Genomic DNA, 21,256 nt, shown 5'->3' with positions numbered 1-21,256 from the left:
ATAAATTATTTGTAATGAAAAATAAAAGAAAAACACTTTTTGAACGGATTGAAGCTATGTATTATTATTAAAGACTTATAATTCACGTGGTGGTCACGGTGACCACGCACGTTGAAAAGCACGCGAAACGTCAGAAAAAATTCAAATTTATGTAAATAATTATAATTATAATTTAAACACACAAATAGTATGACGTGAGTTAAGCTCAAATGATGGTCAAATAAATTAAAGTTTTTGTTTGAAGCTGAGGGTCAACTGTCTTTAATCGTTTAAAATAAGAGCTTATACATAAAATAAAATTAGGGATAGTGAGGAGCGAAGCTGGACTTATAAAAACTGTAACTTTATTGGGGTCTTAAAACTAAGATATACATATAAAGGAAATAATTGATGTCGACGATAAAGTGTTTTCGACTTAGGGCCCTTCAAGGAGAGAGCGTACCAATTTATACAATGCCTGCAATTCACTCGCGAGCACTCTGGCATTGAGAGTGTCCATGGGCGGCGGTATCACTTAACATCAGGTGAGCCTCCTGCCCATTTGCCCCTGTTCTATTGTTCAGTGTTATATTAAAATTTATGAATGTATGAAATCTAAAGGGCTAAAAATCATTTATTTGTAACAAAACTCACGTTTTAAAATTAATTCGCTACAAGTATAATATTATTGTTAGCATTTTGTTTCTAATCATTTATATGTCGCAACTAGGGATGCCTCGATACGCCTTTTTGCCGATACCAACGCTTAGTAAAATATAAATATATTAAGTTTGGTTTTTAATTATGATTAAAAAATATGAACATACACAAACATTAAATAATATTAAAGGTTTAGTTAATTAAATTTAAGAATTATGAGTAATAATCAAATTAAAATAAATAATAATTAAAATACATTGATAAGATTTTTGTTTAAAAAACAGAGCATTCTGATGTTTCGGGGAGAGAGTCGATTACGCAAGTCTGTCTGTATAAGACCTGCAGTGGAAAATAATCTCATTTAAAAGCCATATAATATTGATTGCAAAACATATTGCTTCGGAACTATCAACATTTGATAATTATTTAAATATTTAAAATATAAATTTTAATAGTATCATTGTGTCGGCAAAACCAAAGGATCGGATGCATCACCAGTCGCAGCCAACTAGCATAATTAGCCGTTAAATCAACAGTCTAGACCTCTTTACTAAACAGCGCCGTCCAATTCAGCCGTTACGTTCCATAACGGCGTGCTAGTACTATATTACAAAGATGACTCGAACAATGAAATGTATTTTCTCCTAAAGCTTATCGTGCCAATCATATCCGGAAAGTTAAAGTCGTATCGCCCTGACATTGAGATGTGGCATTTATCGCATAGATATAAGATTCAAAGTTTATTGACATGCTTTATCAGCTAATCCGTAGTCGTTAACTCGTACGACCTTTCGTTTCCAATACACCCGGAACTGTATAGAAAATATTATTGTTGCTAATGTCAAACAACTTTGTTACCAGTGCATTTATTGAGATTCTGAAACTCCCTTATGTTAACATCGAGTACAGTTCCTTACAAACTTAGAACCAACGCTAATTAAATATATATCGCATATTCAACGCGATTAATAATTGCGAAATTTGTGCTACTACCGTCGTCCGACATTATCACACAGTCAGTGCGCACGTCCGGCGCAGGCGACGTTCGTAACTCAAGTGACTAAAGAATTCACTTCCTGCCACGAAGCAGTCGCGCCACTGACATTTGGTAGATCACACAGACTAGGCATTGTCAATTGTCAACGTTGACAGTCTACCTTACCATACCACACCGCATTCTACGACTAACTTCAGGGTGGCGGGAAATTTTAAAATATTCATTCTCCGACATATATATTAGAGAAGTTTTTTTTTATCTATACCTGGAAATTGTGGCACCATCATGCAACTCTCATCTCTTAGGACGTAGTGCCACTACTAGCTCGTACGGTGATGTAAACCGTTGTGAAAAAACCGTGCCTTATACTCAAAAAGTTGACGGTGTGAATCAGGCACAGGAGATTGATACTTGTTTTTATTTCTTTGAAAAATTGTAACGTAATAGATACAGACATCTTAGGCCCAGAACTAACATGTTTGTAGCGCCACTGATTATTTTTTTATACCTGAAACTGAAACTTCGTTTGGCACAAATTTATGTAGAACATTCCATATCAACGAATTCTTGTTGAGTAATAGTTGTATTTATTTACTTATTAGTAATCTTACAGCTAACATACATATAAAACAAAACACTTAGACAATATACAAAGCCAAAACAGATAACATAGATAATATATATGAAACAGAAAACAAGTAAGTACGTCAACGGACAATAATATATATTTTTTTAAACAAACAATAGTCAATATTTCAAATTACTGCCTAAACAAAATCAGAGTCTTCCCGCCTCTTCAAATACTTCCTCACATTATCTATGGTGATGTGGAAAATATCGATTTTCTCATAGATGGTGTCATAGTTAGATAAAACTCGAAACATTGGCGAATTTTGCAGGTAATTCGATTTCGTACGAGGCACATAGAACAATTTTGTGAATCTTGTCGTATTAGGAGAAGGAATTTTAAGAGACTTATTAATTATAGTATAGAGAAATATGTTTAACTAATAATTATAGATGTAGATCTTCTTAAAAAATCCAGTTATTAGGTGTATTTGACAACTTAGAAAATTTGTACAAATTAAATGATATGAGACTGTTAAGAATAGTTGGAAAAAGATTTTATATTATACGTCGTCTCCAGCCGTTAGCTGTTTCTAACTCCTGATAGCTTGACACAATTACAAGAACAATAATAATTGTGCGCAAATGATAACAATTATCACTTTCGACTCAAAAGTTGATCTAATTGCGCACAACATATAAACAATTTTAATTAATTTAACGCTTATCAAATAATTACGGGATTAGGATAAATTTCCGTATGATTTCATTGGACACCAAACTTGCTGTAAAAACAATAAAAACTTCCGCGGTTAAAATATCTTTTGAAGGCTGAATTGTCGAGAAATTATGAAATATATAGTGAAAATTTAGTTTCAATTCAAGTATTGGGAATCGTGTGGACTGTGTTCATTTCATTTTCATTTAGTTGGCATACTATTTATTGCCCTCGGAACAATTAAATTTTAGGTTCGTACATCATAAATGTTTTTCTGACGGTTTATTAATTATACTGGATGAATTAAACGCGTTGTTTATGTTTTATTATAGGTGTGTATTTTTTTCACTAGAGCAGTGTTGGCCTGGCTTCAGCGTGCGACTCTCAATCCCTGAGGTCGTAGGTTCGATCCTTGGCTGTGCACCAATGGATTTTCTTTCTATGTGCGCATTTAACATTAGCTCAAACGGTGAAGGAAAACATCGTGAGGAAACCGGCTTGCCTTAGACCCAAAAACGGTGTGTGTCAGGCACAGAAGGCTGATCACCTACTTGCCTATTCGATTAACAAATGATCATGAAACAGATACAGAAATCTGAGGCCCAGACCTAAAAGGTTGTAGTGTCATTGATTAATTTTATATTTTCTCACTAGTTAGTAAATAATATAATGTTTAGGCTTAAGTTCTCAATGGACAATATAAGAAAGATTGGCGAAGGAGAAAATAATGATAAACTATACAAAATATCAATGAAGTAGACACGTAATGTATGCCTTAAAATGGACACCAGTAATTACATTTGGAACCAATTTGACATTTGGAAGTTGAACTTATCAGTAAGATTTATATGTTACTATATCCTCGACTTAATGCATTTACGCTTGTATTTTCAGACGTGCGAGCCAAGTGTGCATAACATATGGGGACCGAGATGTACTTCCCGAGGCAGACACATTTGAACACATTCTTAACGTAACCAACCACAACGATGCGTTATTGGCCTATTACTATCTTGACAGTGATAATAAGGTAATACTTTCTGTTAAACTGACACACTGCGGCTTCACTCGCTTTATTTCGATAAGCGTTATTTGGTCTTTTTTTTTATAGAACATTGGGCAAACGAGCAAGACTCTCACTTGATCTTAAGTGATAGGGGAAAACGTGCAAAGTTGTGTCTTCTTGGGGTTAAATTGGTTTAGTCTACCTCAGTCCGAGACTCCACGTAAAAGAGTTTCGACTTCAGACACAAGTTTGTTCCGGTACTCTTCGACAACTGCCCGAGAAATACCTGCTCGGCCAGCGCAAAGAGTTTCCCAGTGCTGTCGCTGTTGCTAAGTTGCAACATGTCATTGATATGCAGAAGAAACCGAGTCGGTGATAGGAGTTTGTGGGACTCCAGCGTTCACGGAATTTAGGTCAGAACATGCTCGTCTATTAGGGAAAAGCTGGTGAGCCAACTGCATAATTTCTCGGGAAGCCCATGGCCTGGAAGCTTCGAGAATTGCCCTTATTCTTGTTCCCTCTAGTTTCTCAGAGCGGTTTTGCGCCATCCACCAACGAGTGTTGACTGTTCCGATGATGGACGCACAGAAGGGGATCCACAGCCAGGGGTACCACGTGTGGTACTCCTCCTTCTCTGTTTGAACTGAGCTCCGGGATTCTCACTCATTTGAATCAGTTCTTGTGATTCAATTAAACAAATAGGTACAATTTGTTGAAAATTAATCCCAGTATGATCCACACATTGTTGTTAATTAAAGCTGATACGAAATTTAAAAGACCATTTAACCTAAACATAGAGAAACAAAGATGACTATATCGTTAATTGGATTTTATATTATAAATAATAAATGAATCAGTACTTTGTTTTTGCTTTTGTTATATTTGAATATGCTATCGTAACAGATTTTATCCATTTTATGATCGTATAGTCGAAAATGTTAAAAGTTTGCTGGTTTATTAACAGTTTAAATTCTGCTTTTATAAATGCTAACTCAATAATATTTCATGTGAGAAAATGTTGGCAAATAAACATCCGTTTATCATCGCGTGATGCGTTGTTGTTTGGAGGGTTGTTGCGCCACTCTCGCCTGACCCCTGACACACGTATCTGTTTGTTTTGTATTTTCGATGCAAATGGATAAAATCTTAAAATATTCGATAAAAGATAATTCAACTCCCGCACTAAAGCTCTGAAGTATTTATCGATTATAATATTATTCATAAAAAATAAATGGGTTTAATTAAATTATACCGGGACGTACCAAATATTCACTTGTATGGCCACCATTTCCGCCATTGTTTCATCTTTTACACTACCCCTACCAAAGAGCACTCTAGACCACTGCATGCAACTGCATAAAGCGTAAATTTGGCTTCACATGAAGTACTGTTCTCATCTCTGGGCGGGAGCTCCCCAGTACCAGCTCCTTCCACTTGACCGTATTCAACAAAGAGCGGTCCGAATTGTCTATGACTAATCCCTATACGAGTGGCTTGAACCCTTGGTATTGCGTGCATGTCACTCTGCATCTTCTACCGCAATTACCACGGAGAGTGTTCAGAGTTGGTCGGGTTGTTACGTCATCGGCACCAACGATGTAGGCTTTAAAATTTCTAAGGCTATATATAAAAAGAGATTAAATTTTGATATATTAAAAACTATTTAAATCATTTTCGATAACCTCAACATCCAATTAATAAATCTCGTGTTTACATGTCTAAGGTAATGTTTACCGTTCATAGTTCACAACATTGTGCATTGAACGATAACCAGACATCAAATGACGTAACACCGTTATCTTTAGATTTTTAATGCTTTGTACTTTGCACTAAAATATCATTGACTTTTCTTATCTATGATGGAATCAAAGACAATGACACTAGACATAGTGGATTAAAAATTTAACGTTTAACTCACTGAAAAGTTCCAAATATATACCTTAACCTTGGGAGAGAAGAAAGAACAAAACTGACGCTGTGACGTTAAGTTATGTCAGACTTAAGTGACTTTTAAAACTGTTCATTAACAATTGGCTATATAAGTTGAAACTAATATTCATTGCTATGGTGACGACAGCACTGGCCATGCAGGTATATTTCGGGAAGTTTTCGATCAGCACCGAAACTTGTGTCTGAAGTCCAAACTGTATGGAGTTTCGGACTGGGGTAGACTAAATTGAGTCCTAGAAGATACAAGTTTGCGCGTTTTTCGCTAAAAAAAACACCCTTAATCGCTACTCCTCTCGAAGACACTCTTCTTAAAGCCAGCTTCGGAATACTTGGCGATCAAATATCGGACAACTTTAAGTTTCGCGTTCCCTTGGATGGAAGAGGAAAATTAGCCTCCAAGAAGCTCGGTGTGCTCAGCACGACAAGACATGGAAGCGGGAAGGCGGGAGCTCCCCAGTACCAACTCCCACGTGACCAAGAGCGGCTCGAATCATCGATAACCGATTCATTTCCGACCGGCTTGATCCCTTAGAAAAGTAGAAACGTGGCGTGGGAACTCTCTGCATCTTCTACCGCATTTACTATGGAGTGTGTTTGGATTAATACCTGCAGCTGAGTTTCATTGGACGACTAGACTAAATTTCAGTTTTTTGCTGCGCACTACCACTATCTGGAACCATTTGCCCACCAATATATTATGGTATCAATTAGACTTAAGGTCCTTCAAGAAAAGAGTGTATATCTTATAATATGTATATGTAAAAGAATATGTATTTTCAGATGAAAATGACAGAGATCTACGACGTTACGGACGCGGACACAGATGCCGTGCAGTCGCCGGATGAACGCGATCTCAATAAACAACTCGAGTTTGACAACGATTGGTCTGGAGACTTTATGGCTGAAGGTAGTTACAAAAATGAATTTAAATTTAATATTGTCTTTTGTCAACATAGCTTTTACACATTAAGAAAAACACTTTTTGAACGGATTGAAGCTATGTATTATAAATAAATACAGATAACACAACTTTCTCTGCAGCTGTGATACTTTTGACATTTAACACATTTTTTGTCTTCAGTCACCGTGACCACGCACTTCAGCGTGCGAAACGTCGGAATTATGTAAATAATTATAAGTTTTTAATAATAATACATAGCTTTAATCCGTGTTTTTCTTAATTTAAATTTAAAATTTTCACTCGTGATCCTGTCAACATAATACGGTGTAACTTAAAATTAACTAACTTTGATTAAAAGTATTATTTGACCATTGTAACTATTGATATTTTAATGTAAAGAAAATTATCATTTATAACGGTAAATAACAAATAAGTCAGTGGCGCTACAACCTTTTTAGATCAGGGAACTGGGCCTCAGATTTCGTATTTGTTTCATAATCAGTTGTCAATCTCATTTGTGACCCTCCTGTGCCTGACACACGCCTTCGACTTTTTGGGTCCAAGGCAAGTGTTTCACGATGTTTTCCCTCACCGTTTAGGTGAATATTAAATTCCCACGTAGAAAGAGCATTAGTGCACAGCCGCGGACCGAACCTACGACCTCAGGTATGAGAGCCATGCTTCAGGCATCAGTCAGGCATGCTGAAGCCACTTGGTCAACACGGCATTAGTTAATGTAGTATTTGAAGCATTATTTTTTGCTCATGTAAATGTGATTTGATAAATGAGTTTTTTTTCTTTTCCTAGAAGTGGAAGAGATAGAAATAGAAGAATTAGAGAGAAGCATTTTCTCGGAAACGGAAAGTGAGTGGCGATCTAATATGGAGGAATCCGAGCCCGAGTCGGATCAACCGGAATCCGATAGACCAATTACGTTCGTGGCGAATGCATCATAATATTTCTGGTAATAAGACTTGACCCTTGGAGCCATCTCGGGCTGCAGGAGACTTTGCAGATCATTATTGGCGCCTTCTACCCCCTTCTTCTATCTTCTGTATCTGTTTTTATATTTAAACTTTACTAATACGTTTCCAAAAAGAATCTTAAGCATAAACAAAAAAATATATTTCGAAAAAAAGAGCGTACCAATTCTTAAAAGCCAGGCAAAGCACTCGGGAGTTAACTAGACTACTAGAGTTCTATAAAAAAATCTGAACATCTGCTAAGTATGATGGTGTCTGCCCAAAGCGTTTTTATCTTTCGTAAGGTACACAATTCAGGTAAAGAGTGTATACTCTGTAGATGTCCTGTATGTTATTTAACTGCATGTATATTCTGTTGTGTCTAAAGTGGTATAGCTTACGGAGCTGATAAAAGTGTCTTCTCAATTAAAAAAGGATATCTAACATATTTCTTCTCGCTCTTCTTTATTTGCCTAAAATTATTTATAGAAACACCTAAAACAAATAAAATCAAAGTAATTTGGACATTGTACTATGTACCTGAATTTAATTGTAAATGTTACCAGACCTAGTTTCAGAGTTCAACTTGACAATGACATTTTTGACAAGTGACAATGCGTCGCCTTAGGTATGTGAAAAAGTATTTATTGTTATATTTTTATATTGTAAAACAATTTAAGTAAGCGTAATGTGATAAAATATTATAGGGATTTTATATTTTAATATTTACTAATGTTGAAAGTAAATTTGTTGACTCTTCAAAGTACATCTTGAATTTTTTTTATAATTTGTTTATGTCTTAATAGTTTTTGTTGATGTTTTTAACGTAAAACTAAATACAATACACATATTTTAAAAATATTAATGTTAATACAATTTTAATACAACTGCCAAATAATCTTATAAGCTATAATTTATTATTCAACTGTTAGAAACAATACCATTATTATTAATTGGTGTAGTTTAAGGGACCAATAATTTGACTCGTATTCGGAAACGTCAATCTCAAAGATCTGTCAAAACAGATGTGATGGATGCCATGCTTGACATCCTAAGATTTGACGTTTTTTACGAGCCTTACATTGTTAAAGGTATTATAAAAAATATCTAAGCTAAGGGCCGTCCGTATACTAGAACATTAATGAAACATAAATCTATTTAGTTTCAAGAGCTGTAATCATTTTTTCCGTTCGAAGATTGACATATTTGATGTTTTTATGCTCAAGACGAGTTTGTAATTTGCAAAACGAATTAAAATAATGACCTCCCTATTAAAAATTGCCATTTATTTAGTTTTTTTATAATCTGTGTATTTCTAACAGGTATTTGCTTAACAATTGACGTCACAAATATAGTACTAATATGGGAAAAATTGTTTTTTATTTTACGATTTCTATCTGTGTATCGAAGTCTCTCAGCCACGTCTTTGTAATGCCTTGCGGTGAAGAAATTAATGAACGTCATCGAAGCCACAATTTTGGAAGGGAAGTATAAAGGCGAAGACGTTTCGATTCCACGGATTCCTTTGATTCAGAACGATATGCCATTCGACTTTAAACGGTTACAATTTCCAGTTCGGCTAGCATTTGCAATGTCTATAAATAAATCTCAAGGGCAGTCGCTAATTGTTTGTGGCATTAATCTTGAAAATCCATGTTGTTCACATGGCCAGTTACCTTTATGTCGGAATACGAACAAAACTATTTATATACGCGCCATTAAAACAAACAAATAATGTTGTTTATCACAAAGCATTAGAATAATAGACACTTTGTTTCTGGAATATTTATTTAGTTAATCATACCAATTCGACATCAATATTCATAGTTAAGACAGGACAACGTCTGTCGGGTCCGCTAGTCTTAAATATTTTAGGAATTAAATACTTTTTACTAACCTACCTACCTAGAAATATTGATTCTTATGCGTCAGTCATGTCTTAAAACGGTTACAGATTAGTAAAATAGTAGTATGCTTCTAAATATATGTTATCTGTCTAATTCTAATAATCGAATTCTACATTTGTAATATTCAAATTTAAGAATGATTATAAAAACGTATAAAAGTAACGAGAAAACTTTAAAGTTATTTACGTTTTTTAAACTTTAGTAGTGGGGACTGATAAAAATTTATTTTGATTTTTGAAGACTCTAAAATCTGTATAACCCCAAATAAATACTATAAAATGGCTCTTAAATTCTTGTCAGAAGGCTTATACTCGAATAATGTCACTATGGTGTGTCTTACGAGAGATTGAATTTTGCAACCGCATCTAATACTGAATTGTAAAACACAAATGCCTCTGCCTCTGAAATAGTAAATACTTTTTAGAATAAACGACTCTATGGTTTGAAAAAAGAATTTCTGATTTCGAACGTTGTGTCATTGTTGTTTTTGGGCATTTCTGTATTTTAGCCGTATTTCTGATAACCAATTTCTGCTCACATAAGTGAAGCACTTTATATGTTTTTTTATAAAAATGGTCGGAAAGAGCGAGGTGAAGAGTAGTCGCATTTTCCACCAATGTTATTTGAAGTGTTGCAAGTTGCAAAATTTAACCCCGCTCACGAATGTCTTACCAACGGGTAACGGAAAAGTTCTAGACTTTTGTGTGGACAGGATAAAATATGCAGATTGGCCACCGATATTAAACGCGCTCAGTTGCGATTTGAGTCTACACAGTGTGGCTATAAAATGTCGACAACAAGTCAAAACGGGTAAGTAATTTTATGTATTGCAAATTACTAAAGAGCGTGGATTCGGAAAAAAAATGCAGACCTTTTTAGGCCTAGGCCTCAGATTTCTGTAACAGTTTCACGATCAAATAGGCAAGTGGGTGATCAACCTCTTGAGGCTACTTATGATGTTTTCCTTCGCCGTTTGAATGCTAAATGCGCACATAGAAAGAAAGTCCATTGATCTGCACCCAGCTCTGCAGCTGGGGCTAACACTTTCATACACTTCACTTTCAGGGGCTATAACTTTCATACACGGCACTTTCAGGTATGAGAGTCGCACGTTAAAACCACTACGCTAACACTAGTACTGGTTTGTAAATAGCAAATAATATATGAAATATAAATATGTATACTATTTAGGTCTTTAACAAAATGTCTGACTGGGTTTTATATAGGCCAAATTTCCCTCTTCCAATCGTTCACAATTAAAGGTTATATAGTGATCTTGTTTCACATATAATTACTCAATCTACGAACTATAACAATAATACCTAAATCGATTATTCAAAATTACATTAAAAAATATATATACTAGCAGTTATAATAAGAACAGCTCTTGTGAACACGTATTACTTGCATAAGTAAACGATGTGGGATAGCGCGCGCGGTACATCCATTTTACTTAACGCCCGAGTATCTAATAAAGTGCATATCCACATTATGCACTATAGAAGATACTTTCCAGACTATTCACTAAGCTTGCCAACGCTCAGCATCCTCATACATTGGTACACAAAAATTAAAATACAATATTAATGGCACAAGTACTTTAGGCAAACAAAAAACTGAAGGAAAATTAATATTAAATTGTGAGGGTAGCAACTATGGACATTCATTTAATGCGTTTATCAGAATGCTCTATCTGTATATCGGTGAATTTTGAGCAAAACGCCTTTGAAAGGACGGATCAATTTGGTACACGAAATTTAAATGGATACATCAATTAATTTTCTACGATTTTCCAAGTTCTTTAAATCAAATATACTTGAAAAATCCATCATTACAGTACTGGAACAGATAGATTGCGAAAGGTTAGCTAAAACGGTGAACAAGCGGGCAGTGATCTTAACTAACTTCATGCTGAGCAATCTAGTAGAGGCGACGTCACAACTTCTATCAAACACGACGCTCCTGACGTCATTTCTACTCGAAGGTCTACCTTTGAAAATACCATATTTAAATCCTATTTGCGAGGTATGTATAAATTTATATACGTATATAATTTGTAACCTTAATTGTTACGCCGTTGAGGTATGCCGTAGACTCAACGATATTCCAATTATTCATACATATTTAAGTCGGCCAATCGTGATACTTGATCTCTTACTTTTTTATTTCGCTTGGGTTATCCTAGACACATTTTGAATTTGATTATATTTTGCCAATTTTTTTAGTTACGCCCTCAAAATTATCATTTCTTAGTGAGTGTTTTAAATTACTATTTTAAAGGTATGCACTCAGAGCTTATTATTTTAAGTGAAAATTGTGTTTGCAGAACAAAATTGTATTCCATTGTTTGTAAGTTTTTCTATAGTTGTTATTGAACCTACGTGTTAAAATGAATGTACGTGAAAATCACAAATAAAATTATAACTAAGCCTCGATTCTGGTCTTATTGAAACAGCTATCGTTCAAGTTCAACTTGTTATTGATTAAAAGTGTCACCACTTTGAATCCTAACATTTCAAACTTTACAATGTCCTTATTACATTGTACATTATTTTTGAACGATTTTGATAGAAAGTTATCATCGTATTATAGGCGTTACTAGCCAACAATACACTCCAGCATCTTTATCTTCCTCGATGTCTGGTCGGAGACGCAGGCTGCCTGGCTATATGTAAGGCGATTCGAAGTTTGCCAAATGTTCTCACACTGGACCTAAGCGGCTGTGACCTCACACCATTGGCTGCTGGATATATTGCTGATTTAGTTAAGGTATTTTTATGAAATATTAAGCAATAAGCTTATTCCAAATGGGACCGTGTGTGTCCTGCAAATGTGTATGACATATTAAACCTTTTAAAATTCCAATTATTCTGAATATACAAGTAGATGATTAGCCGTCCTAGATTTTTGGATATAGGATAAACTGGTAAATGTTCGCAATGTTTTCTTTCAACAAGTGCTTATAGGGTAATTTGAAAGAGAATTTTATGCAACAGATTAGGACTGTTTTGACAATAATAATGAATAATTTATTTGCAAGAATGTGATACATTTATTTAGTGGTAACTTGATATGAGCAGTGACTAGTTGTGACGGTTATGACTGTGGTAGTAGCCTTAAGCCACACCAATATACTTTTCGTTCTATGTGCGAATTTAACACTCGATCGTAAGGAGAAAACATCGTGAGGACTAGCCTTAGACACAAAGAGTGGCGCGAATTTCGCACAGAAGGTTGAGCACCATTCGCCGATCTCGATACAGATAGAGGCCCAAACCTAAAGAGATTAAGATGACGCTGTTTTTTTTTTTAATTTTACTTATATCTCTCATACCAGTACCAAAAAATCCACCGCTATAGTGAGAATTGGGTTCATACTTTGCGGTATCGTTTACCTGAACTCGACACGATGGCTGGATTACGACGGATCACGGTAAATGGGAATCCTCTTGGAGACCAGGGTGTAGGGAAACTATTGGATGTGTTAGCTGATGACCTTTGGATTAAAGGTCAGAGATATGTTATCAACTATAATTAGATTTGACGTAGTTTAAAGCATGCTTTCTTGTTTTATCATGTTTTAATCATTTCTATTTTGTCTATGGCTGCATATACTATTCGTTTTCTTACCCTTCTAACTTATTTTAAACAAATTACCTAATCGTTCAGGCACACGCGAGACATTTTTTTTTTAATTTCTCTGCACAAAGACATTATCACTACGATCTAGCCTAACTTAAGACTAATATGTAATCTAAACCTGATTTACTACTAAACATAAGAAAGTATCCAATAACACCAGTCTCCTCTATTAAGGTGAAGGCATTCTCTGTCCTTGTATACAATTTTTTTTAAAAGTGTTTATTCATTATATGTTACGCATTCTTCACTTATAACGTGTAGCTAATTATAACATGACGATATAAATTTATCGACACATACTTTTCGACATGTTTTTGTGTGAATAAATACGAAATATATGAAAATGACAAGTAATGAATATTATAAGTAGAATTTAGCCCTATGTGGTAGTGACTAATCTAGATACCTACTACTACATAAACCTTCTACATCTGCTTTTTCCTTAAAAAGAAACAATTTACAGCATTTGATGTCCAAAACTGTGGTCTATCAGACGATTGTGCATCTATGGCGTTACAAACTATGAGTTCTAATACAACCCTTGTCGTATTGGACATGAGGCATAACGCTATCGCTAGTGAGTTCCTCTCAAAGATACGAGCTGCTTTGAGAGAAAATGAAAGAGGCGCTGGAGGAGTGGTATATATAACCTTTATTGCATAAATACTGTTTATTCTTAAACAAAACTAGTCTTCTTTCCGACCTTTGAGTGATGACACGCGCCCATTTTTGAATTTGATACATTGTTTTCACGAATTCTTTTACTGAGAGCGAAAACAACGTTTAGGTTTAGGATTGGATCGGGCATAGACTAGTCTTTTAAAGTGCAATGTTGAAATCTGTTAATAATAATAATCACTGATACCGATATCCTAAGTACTACACATAGAATTGAATTTACCGAGCAGATAAAATGGCGCGTAGAACTGTCACATCCGACAATTTTTTTTCAAAGATTTTATGTCCTGGTAACGAGGCCTTTAAACCAAGGCATATTTTCGGACACGCATTTTCACTTATTTGATTGTGTGTAATTCCACTTATATGTTTCACTGGTTAATGTAAACCATCCCAACGTTATTTTTAACTTATTTATATAATGCACTATCACGGTGTAGGCCGGAGGTATCAATAGCTTCCATTATTTCACTTGACATTTCCGTCAAAGTTCCGTTTCAATTGACAATATTATAACCATCATTTTATCTACGACTTTTTATGCTTACGTATAAATATTTAGAGTCGAAATATAGTATCTAATATAAATGAAAAATATGTTTCGTTCATATCGTAGACTATAGAAAAAAATTTCACTTTGACTATTTGTGTCTATGGATTACCTTTATGCCTAATTAAGTCTTATATAATATTTTCTTTAGTATTCCTGGCTCAGTGTAAGTGGAAGTTCAACGGACGCTAGATCGGTGAAAAATGTAGTCACCAAGTGAGTACCTAGTCTACTAGAAAGTACAAAGACATTTGTCTATAGAGCAAGGCTTACTCTATAATATCCAGTAACGTTACTGACAGCGGTCCCAATCCCAGTAATGAGTTTTTGTGCGCGTTCCCAAGGTTGGGAGATCAGCGCTACATATTGAGAGAACTACAGGAACTGTTTATAAAACGTAAAGATCGGTTTGGAAGTTAGAATATTCTTTCCGCTAATTAAATTTCGGTTTTGGTTTTGCTCTTTTTTATATCAGGGGGCAAAGGGGCAGAATATAACTACCTTCGATATTATCAAAAAAAATATTCACACCAAACGGTATAATAAATTTTTTATTAGTAAATTTGTTTATTACGTGTTGGATTCTATAATTATTACTTAACTAAATACTGCTTGTGTTAAAAGCTATGTATTTATTATTTATTGTTATATAAATATGAAGATTATATATTAATTTCAGAAATGGAATAATCAAAGACCGAGTCGCGTCCAGTGTGAGAAATGCGCCAATCAAATATACGAACAAAACTAGTGCAGTAAAGAAAGAGAAGTAAGTAAAACCTTTTTATTGATAGAACTTTTTTGTTTTTTAAGATTTTATGATGACATTTGATGATGACATATTTGACATTCAAAGACAAAGCCAAAACTCACCGAGATCCAGATTGAGCTTTCTGATAAGCGATCTAGGTCTATCATTGTTGCTCCCATAATACTTTGAAATCAATTTTCCATATGAATATTTTTTTTCTCCTAGTGTTGTATGTTTGCCTATAAGTGGTTGTCACACCAAATCTTGTATTTTATTTTTCTTGTACTTTTGTTTTTGCTTTAGTGAATTAAAAAAAGATCGGATGTGTATAAAAGTTATTTAATTTTAAAATTCCATAATAATAATCTTGTTAAATAATTACATATAATTTTATTAACAAATAACATTTATATCGGTAATAAATGTCGTTAATAAACTTATGGGAATTGTGTTGCTTATTAGGGATATGAATTACAATATCTTATATACTGTATCCCTGGCTTGCTTTCATACTTTTTTCGTATATAGGGATTACTCGGAAGTCCTGGAGGAACAACTCCAAGAGGAGATATCTCATCGACAACAGCTAGAGGAGCTAAACTTGCAGCTGGTAGAACAGATGAAGCAGATGAAGCGACAACAGATGCAGTTATGGGCCAATAACACGTCCTCAGGTCGGTAAAACATTGCGAATATTTCTTGGGTTTTCAGACTGTTTTATTTTTGACGTGACAGCGTCTAATAAATCGATGAGCGACGTCGTCACAGTTCCAATACGCTCATTGTCCCGTTACGCTCATTGTACGCTTGTGCCGTATCTATCTCTCTTACACTTGATTGACCTTTGAGTCCGAGGACTCACTCCTTTGTATCTATACAAAATAGTGATATTACAATAAAAATAATTCAATTTTCTTGATAAAAGTATGCAATTGTTTCCATCAATGTTTTGTTAATTGACGTTGTCACATTAAAGTATCGTCCGTAATTCGACTTTACCGACAACCATTTTTACCTTTCATAGATGAAACACAAAATTTCTACAAGTGTTGGTACTTACTCTGTAACTTCCAATGTTGAGTTTATACTACGCAACGAGTTTACAATATGAACAACGGTTATTAAGTAAACTGAAATTGGCTATACGACACAGATTTCTGTACTTCATTCGTGATGTATTTTTCTACAAGACAATTAGGTGATAACTATTTTGTGTCTGACACACGTCGTCGACTTTTACATCTATGACATCTTTCACCATTCCAGCGAGTGTTAAATGCACTCATAGATAGACAGACACATTGGTGCAATGCCGAGATTCGAACCTACGCCTTAGATGAGAATCGCACACATAGTAGCTTCACTAGGCCTGCTGATTATCAATTTATATTGCCTACAAAAGCTTTTAGAAATTGTGTAGAAATAATAACATACCTACATATAATAACATACATACAGAAATTTATCCCGCTCAATCGTGATTTTTGTAATTCAAGACTTTTCCCGTTTAATGAGCCGCAGGATTAGTTAAATTTATTTTAAATAAAGTTTGGTAAATATAATTGTTCAGTTTTTGAGCTGAACGTAAAACTTTTTGAACTTTACCGTTAGTATTTCTCTTTTTAGTGTCTTCCTTGCTAGACTTGCCTAGATTGCTTGTTAGCAATTTTCTTACTTGTGTTTATTTGTAATGTAATGAAGTTTTAATAAATAAACTTTGTGTCAACACAATTCCTCTCTAGGTTCGGAACAATCATTCCAAGCAAGCTCGCACTCCGGAGACCTTTCCAGCAGCACGGAGTCGTCAAGTTCAGTTCCAATAGACCAGAACACGCTGTCATACATTCAGCAGGCCTTTAAGGATATTTACGCCTTTATCAAGAATAATCAATGTCATGGGTAAGGTATTTTAAAATATATATATATATTTTTATTTATTTTTTAGAGAGAGAAGGAACTAATAAATATTGCTATTTCATTCGCATTACCAAGATGCGGCTGGAGGTCTTCCTCGGCCCGCTTCACAAGACATTTTCTTCCCTCCCGGTGGGGGTCTTCCCTGGGAGATTCGACCGCCAATTGTTTTACGACCTTCAATTGTTTTAAGAAAGAGTATACTTCTTCCTTAAAAGGCCGGCAACGGACCCACTGCAACCCACGGCTCGTTTTACCACCTATCGTACAAAAATAGTTCTATAACTATTCAATAATTATCACTTATTTAATTTACTAAAGACACAAGTCAAACGCGCGATAATCGCGAGCAGTTTGAGCCCCGTTTATTAATTATTATAAGTAAAAATGAATTCAAAGTCCGACATATTAAATAAATAAATACCTTGCGCCTTATGTGTGTGAGCCAAATAATAACAGATTTTGCGGCTTCAAAACAACACCGGTTTACACACGAGGTCGCTTCATTTGTTTTAAAATATTTTACTCACTCTTTGGATAAACTGTAATGTCTCTGACTCATTAATAAATATTTGGTGAATGAACTCTTACATATTGCATCTGTATTGGTTTCTTAGTATATCTAATTTAAATACGTTTTAAATGAATAATACTTTACGACCATATGTAATTTAAGTTAGATAACATGTTGTCAAGGCCAACAATAAGCTTTAAAAAGTATATTTATCATTCTTTTGAAATCCATAACGTAAATAATAATAAATAGAATGACCAGGTATAACCTATAATAAAAATAAAAACTACTACACTACTTCTAATAAAATGACAATTGACCGGTCGGCTCTTCTCGAAGGTCTCATTTCCTTATAAATTCTTTTCCCTTCATCCATATCCTGTTTACTTGCAACATTGGACCCACATGTATATAAACTTTTAGCAGCTTTTATCTTAAATAATGATATAAAAATTTAGACAATATGAAAGTAAATTTATGTAGCTCTATAAGAATTGATCTTTTGTTTTTTTAGATTTAATTCCCGTTCTTAAATTCCTTTCCATTTGATATTTTTTTACCCGTTTCCCTGTTTTTACCCTGGACCACAATGCACAAACCGCGCGGGACATAAAAAAAAATAATTATTTATTACTTAGATGCCAATTATTTAGATTTCTCTGAATTATAAAAATATTATTAGCTATGTAACCTCATGTTTTAGCTACTCTGTGGTTTAATATACGTAGCTATGAGAAAAGTTTTATTTCTATTTTAAATTCAATAAATTCGTATAAAGTATTTTGTTTAAAAAAAATTTCAGTCAATGCGAAGTAAAGTTAAAGAAAGAAGAATCGTCGCCGTCAGAATCTCCCGTGTCCGATCGGGAGACCGAGTTGCGGATCAACATCGCGCCCAAACGAGCACAGAGCACACATATAAAGCTTCTAGAAAATCACACCAGGAATAAAACAACGAAGTCTGCGCACTTACTGGGCGACGGATTCCGAGATTCTGCTGAAGTGGTAGAGTATTAATTATTTGACAAATCATAATTAATAATAATAATCTGATTGTGTATCAGTTTTCGAAACAACGTTAGCATTTTAACACTCGCCCGTGCGGCGAAGTAAAACATCGTGCGGAAACCGATATGCCTTAGACAAGTGTTTCCCAACCTTTTTTGTGCATGTCTCATCTTAGCCTTTCTAAAAATTTTATGCCCCGTATGTGACATACATAATGTTTAATCTTAAAAATTGAATTTTTCGCTTCCGAAACTTAAATGATTATATAAATAAAACGCTAAGAAATTATTATCGAAACATAATAAGTAAATTTCCAAAACAAATAATAAAAACGTCAAATCCATTTTTGAATTGCCACCGCTTATCAATCAAATTGCCCCCCTGTGGGACTTGGGGCGTTGAGAAACACTGCCTTACAATCAAATAGTCGACGGCTGATCACCTACTTGCCTATTAGGAAAACAAGTGATCACCATACACATACAAAAGTCTGAGGCCCAGACCTAAAAACTTGTAACACGTTTTTAGATTTTTTTAGTACTTCTTAATTGTAAATCAATATATATATATTTTTAAACAACATTTACAGCTTATAATAAATTTACTTTATAATGACTTTTTACGCCATTAAAGAAATCTTTACTAATATAATATAGTTAAGTACCAATAATTAACTGGATTGGTAACGATAAAATGATTTTAATCAACTGTATATATCAACGAAAGGAATAAACTAAGTAAAAAGTAACACTTAGGATAGTATAACTTATACACTTAAAACTTATATTAGATATATATATATTAATATAAGCTTTGTATTTTTTAATGTATGTATATAACTAATAATCGATGTTAAAAATTCCTTTATCATAAAAATGCTAAATCTCTGAACCTTGACATAGGCTATATTTATTTACAAAATATTTAAAATAGTAAATGTATATGTATAGACATACTGATGTATATAAAGTTTTTTAATACTGTTTAATAAGAGATTTTTCAGCGGTAATTTAGGTTTTTTTTCTCTTTTTAGAAACCGGAGATGTTTGAAAGGCAAATGGGAGACACGATGAATTCAAACTATGAGTGCAAGAAGAAAGTCCTTGACGATATTCCTACAGGCCAAAGAGACAAGAAAAAGGTATAACTGAATTTAGATATTTTTAAATTGGATATTAACTATTTAAAATGTGATACATATTTAAATTATATTTGAGGTTAGATTTGTTCTAACAAATTCAAAGACCGATTGTAAATTTACACGCTGACTATAAATTCTTATGAAAGAAACACTTTCATATGTTTGCAATAATTCTGCTTGTAAGCGACAATAGTATGAAGCGTATGATTGTTAATGATTGACGATAACGATGGATGTTCATTTGTTTGCGCAATTCATACTCATACGGTAAATGATAACCGTATGCAGACAGGCATGTCTATGGGAAGAAATTGACATTATTCTCATATGTCAAAACCATATGATTTGACTTTGCGCTAAATCCAACTTCCGTACGTTAAAAATGTATTTGATTTTGACATACTGGAGTCACAGTTGGCGCTAAGTCTCGTCTCCGAATGCCCTAACCATATTGATTTATGATGAATTGACCTTACGATTTTCATTAAAGGGAAAGTATGAATCAAGCCCGTCTAGTTCCGGCGTCAGTGATTCGTCCGATACACTTGTATGTTCTCCGCGCGCCACAGTACTTAACCCACGAGACGCACTTTACTCATCATCGGATGAAGATTAAAACGGGGAACTTTTATATGTTTGTTAAATATTTTGTAAAGATTAAATTTGTTTATTTGTACTTTTTTCTATTATTTAACAATAAACATATTACACAGATAAAGAATTGTTTATTATCATTCTACATTTATTTATGAAAGATAACATAGATACTATATTTAATATTCTGATATACTTTGTACAATATGGAAATAAAACCTGCCATCGCAAGGGAAGTAGGCAGAAACAAATGAAACCCATTTGTGATTGTGAACTGCGTTTAAGGTTAAGATTGCGTTTAAGATTAGTCCAATCAACATAGGCAACCTTTGCACCGGTTAAAATAATTTTGTGAATTCTTAATCTGAATTTACACAATAAAATGGCTTAATAATATCCTTATAATATTATAATATCCTATTTCACGCAATGTAGGACTAAAAAAGTGGCGTAACAATAGTGGCTGGCAAAATGCCACGGGCCCTGACCCAAGAGGCCGCAAGTTCAAAATTTTATTTTTTACATTGTACCTAAGTATTTTATTTTATTTGAAAAGTATATTTTCATAAGTCTCGCTTAAAATCCAAAGTGAGGCAACTAAAGACGGCGTTGATAGCAAAGCTTCCAGCCTGATGAATTCTGATTTAAAGGGAAGGATCCAAAGAGTGAATGTCATTGAAGTCACCTCTCCGGGTTCGCAGGTGTCAATCGGCGTCCCTCAAGGCTCGATTCTTGGGCCTTTCTTATTTTTGATTTACATAAACGACCTCCCATTATTTGTCAACGGAGTTCATGAGGTGGTATTGTATTAGATTTAT

At 34.2% G+C, this 21,256-nt stretch overlaps 1 protein-coding gene across 1 annotated transcript in view; it reads left to right on the top strand.

Annotated features, from left to right (window-relative positions):
- The window catches only part of LOC123711638, a 33,932-nt gene extending 13,412 nt beyond the window's left edge, over positions 1-20,520 (top strand). The window contains exons 8-21 of the mRNA XM_045664285.1: positions 3,816-3,951; positions 6,658-6,784; positions 7,586-7,708; positions 11,485-11,672; positions 12,240-12,416; positions 12,985-13,156; positions 13,753-13,928; positions 14,669-14,733; positions 15,197-15,286; positions 15,797-15,942; positions 17,011-17,167; positions 18,499-18,700; positions 19,737-19,844; positions 20,335-20,520. Of these exons, the coding sequence (XP_045520241.1) occupies positions 3,816-3,951; positions 6,658-6,784; positions 7,586-7,708; positions 11,485-11,672; positions 12,240-12,416; positions 12,985-13,156; positions 13,753-13,928; positions 14,669-14,733; positions 15,197-15,286; positions 15,797-15,942; positions 17,011-17,167; positions 18,499-18,700; positions 19,737-19,844; positions 20,335-20,460 (1,993 nt within the window). The 3' untranslated portion in view covers positions 20,461-20,520. The remainder of the gene's footprint in view (positions 1-3,815; positions 3,952-6,657; positions 6,785-7,585; positions 7,709-11,484; positions 11,673-12,239; positions 12,417-12,984; positions 13,157-13,752; positions 13,929-14,668; positions 14,734-15,196; positions 15,287-15,796; positions 15,943-17,010; positions 17,168-18,498; positions 18,701-19,736; positions 19,845-20,334) is intronic.
- Positions 20,521-21,256: the final 736 nt, after the last annotated feature.

This window comes from Pieris brassicae, chromosome 7 (assembly GCF_905147105.1).
Source record: "Pieris brassicae chromosome 7, ilPieBrab1.1, whole genome shotgun sequence".
NCBI lineage: Eukaryota > Metazoa > Arthropoda > Insecta > Lepidoptera > Pieridae > Pieris > Pieris brassicae.
The sequence above is the reverse complement of the archived record's forward strand: the minus strand, read 5'-3'. Positions and strand labels throughout refer to the sequence as shown.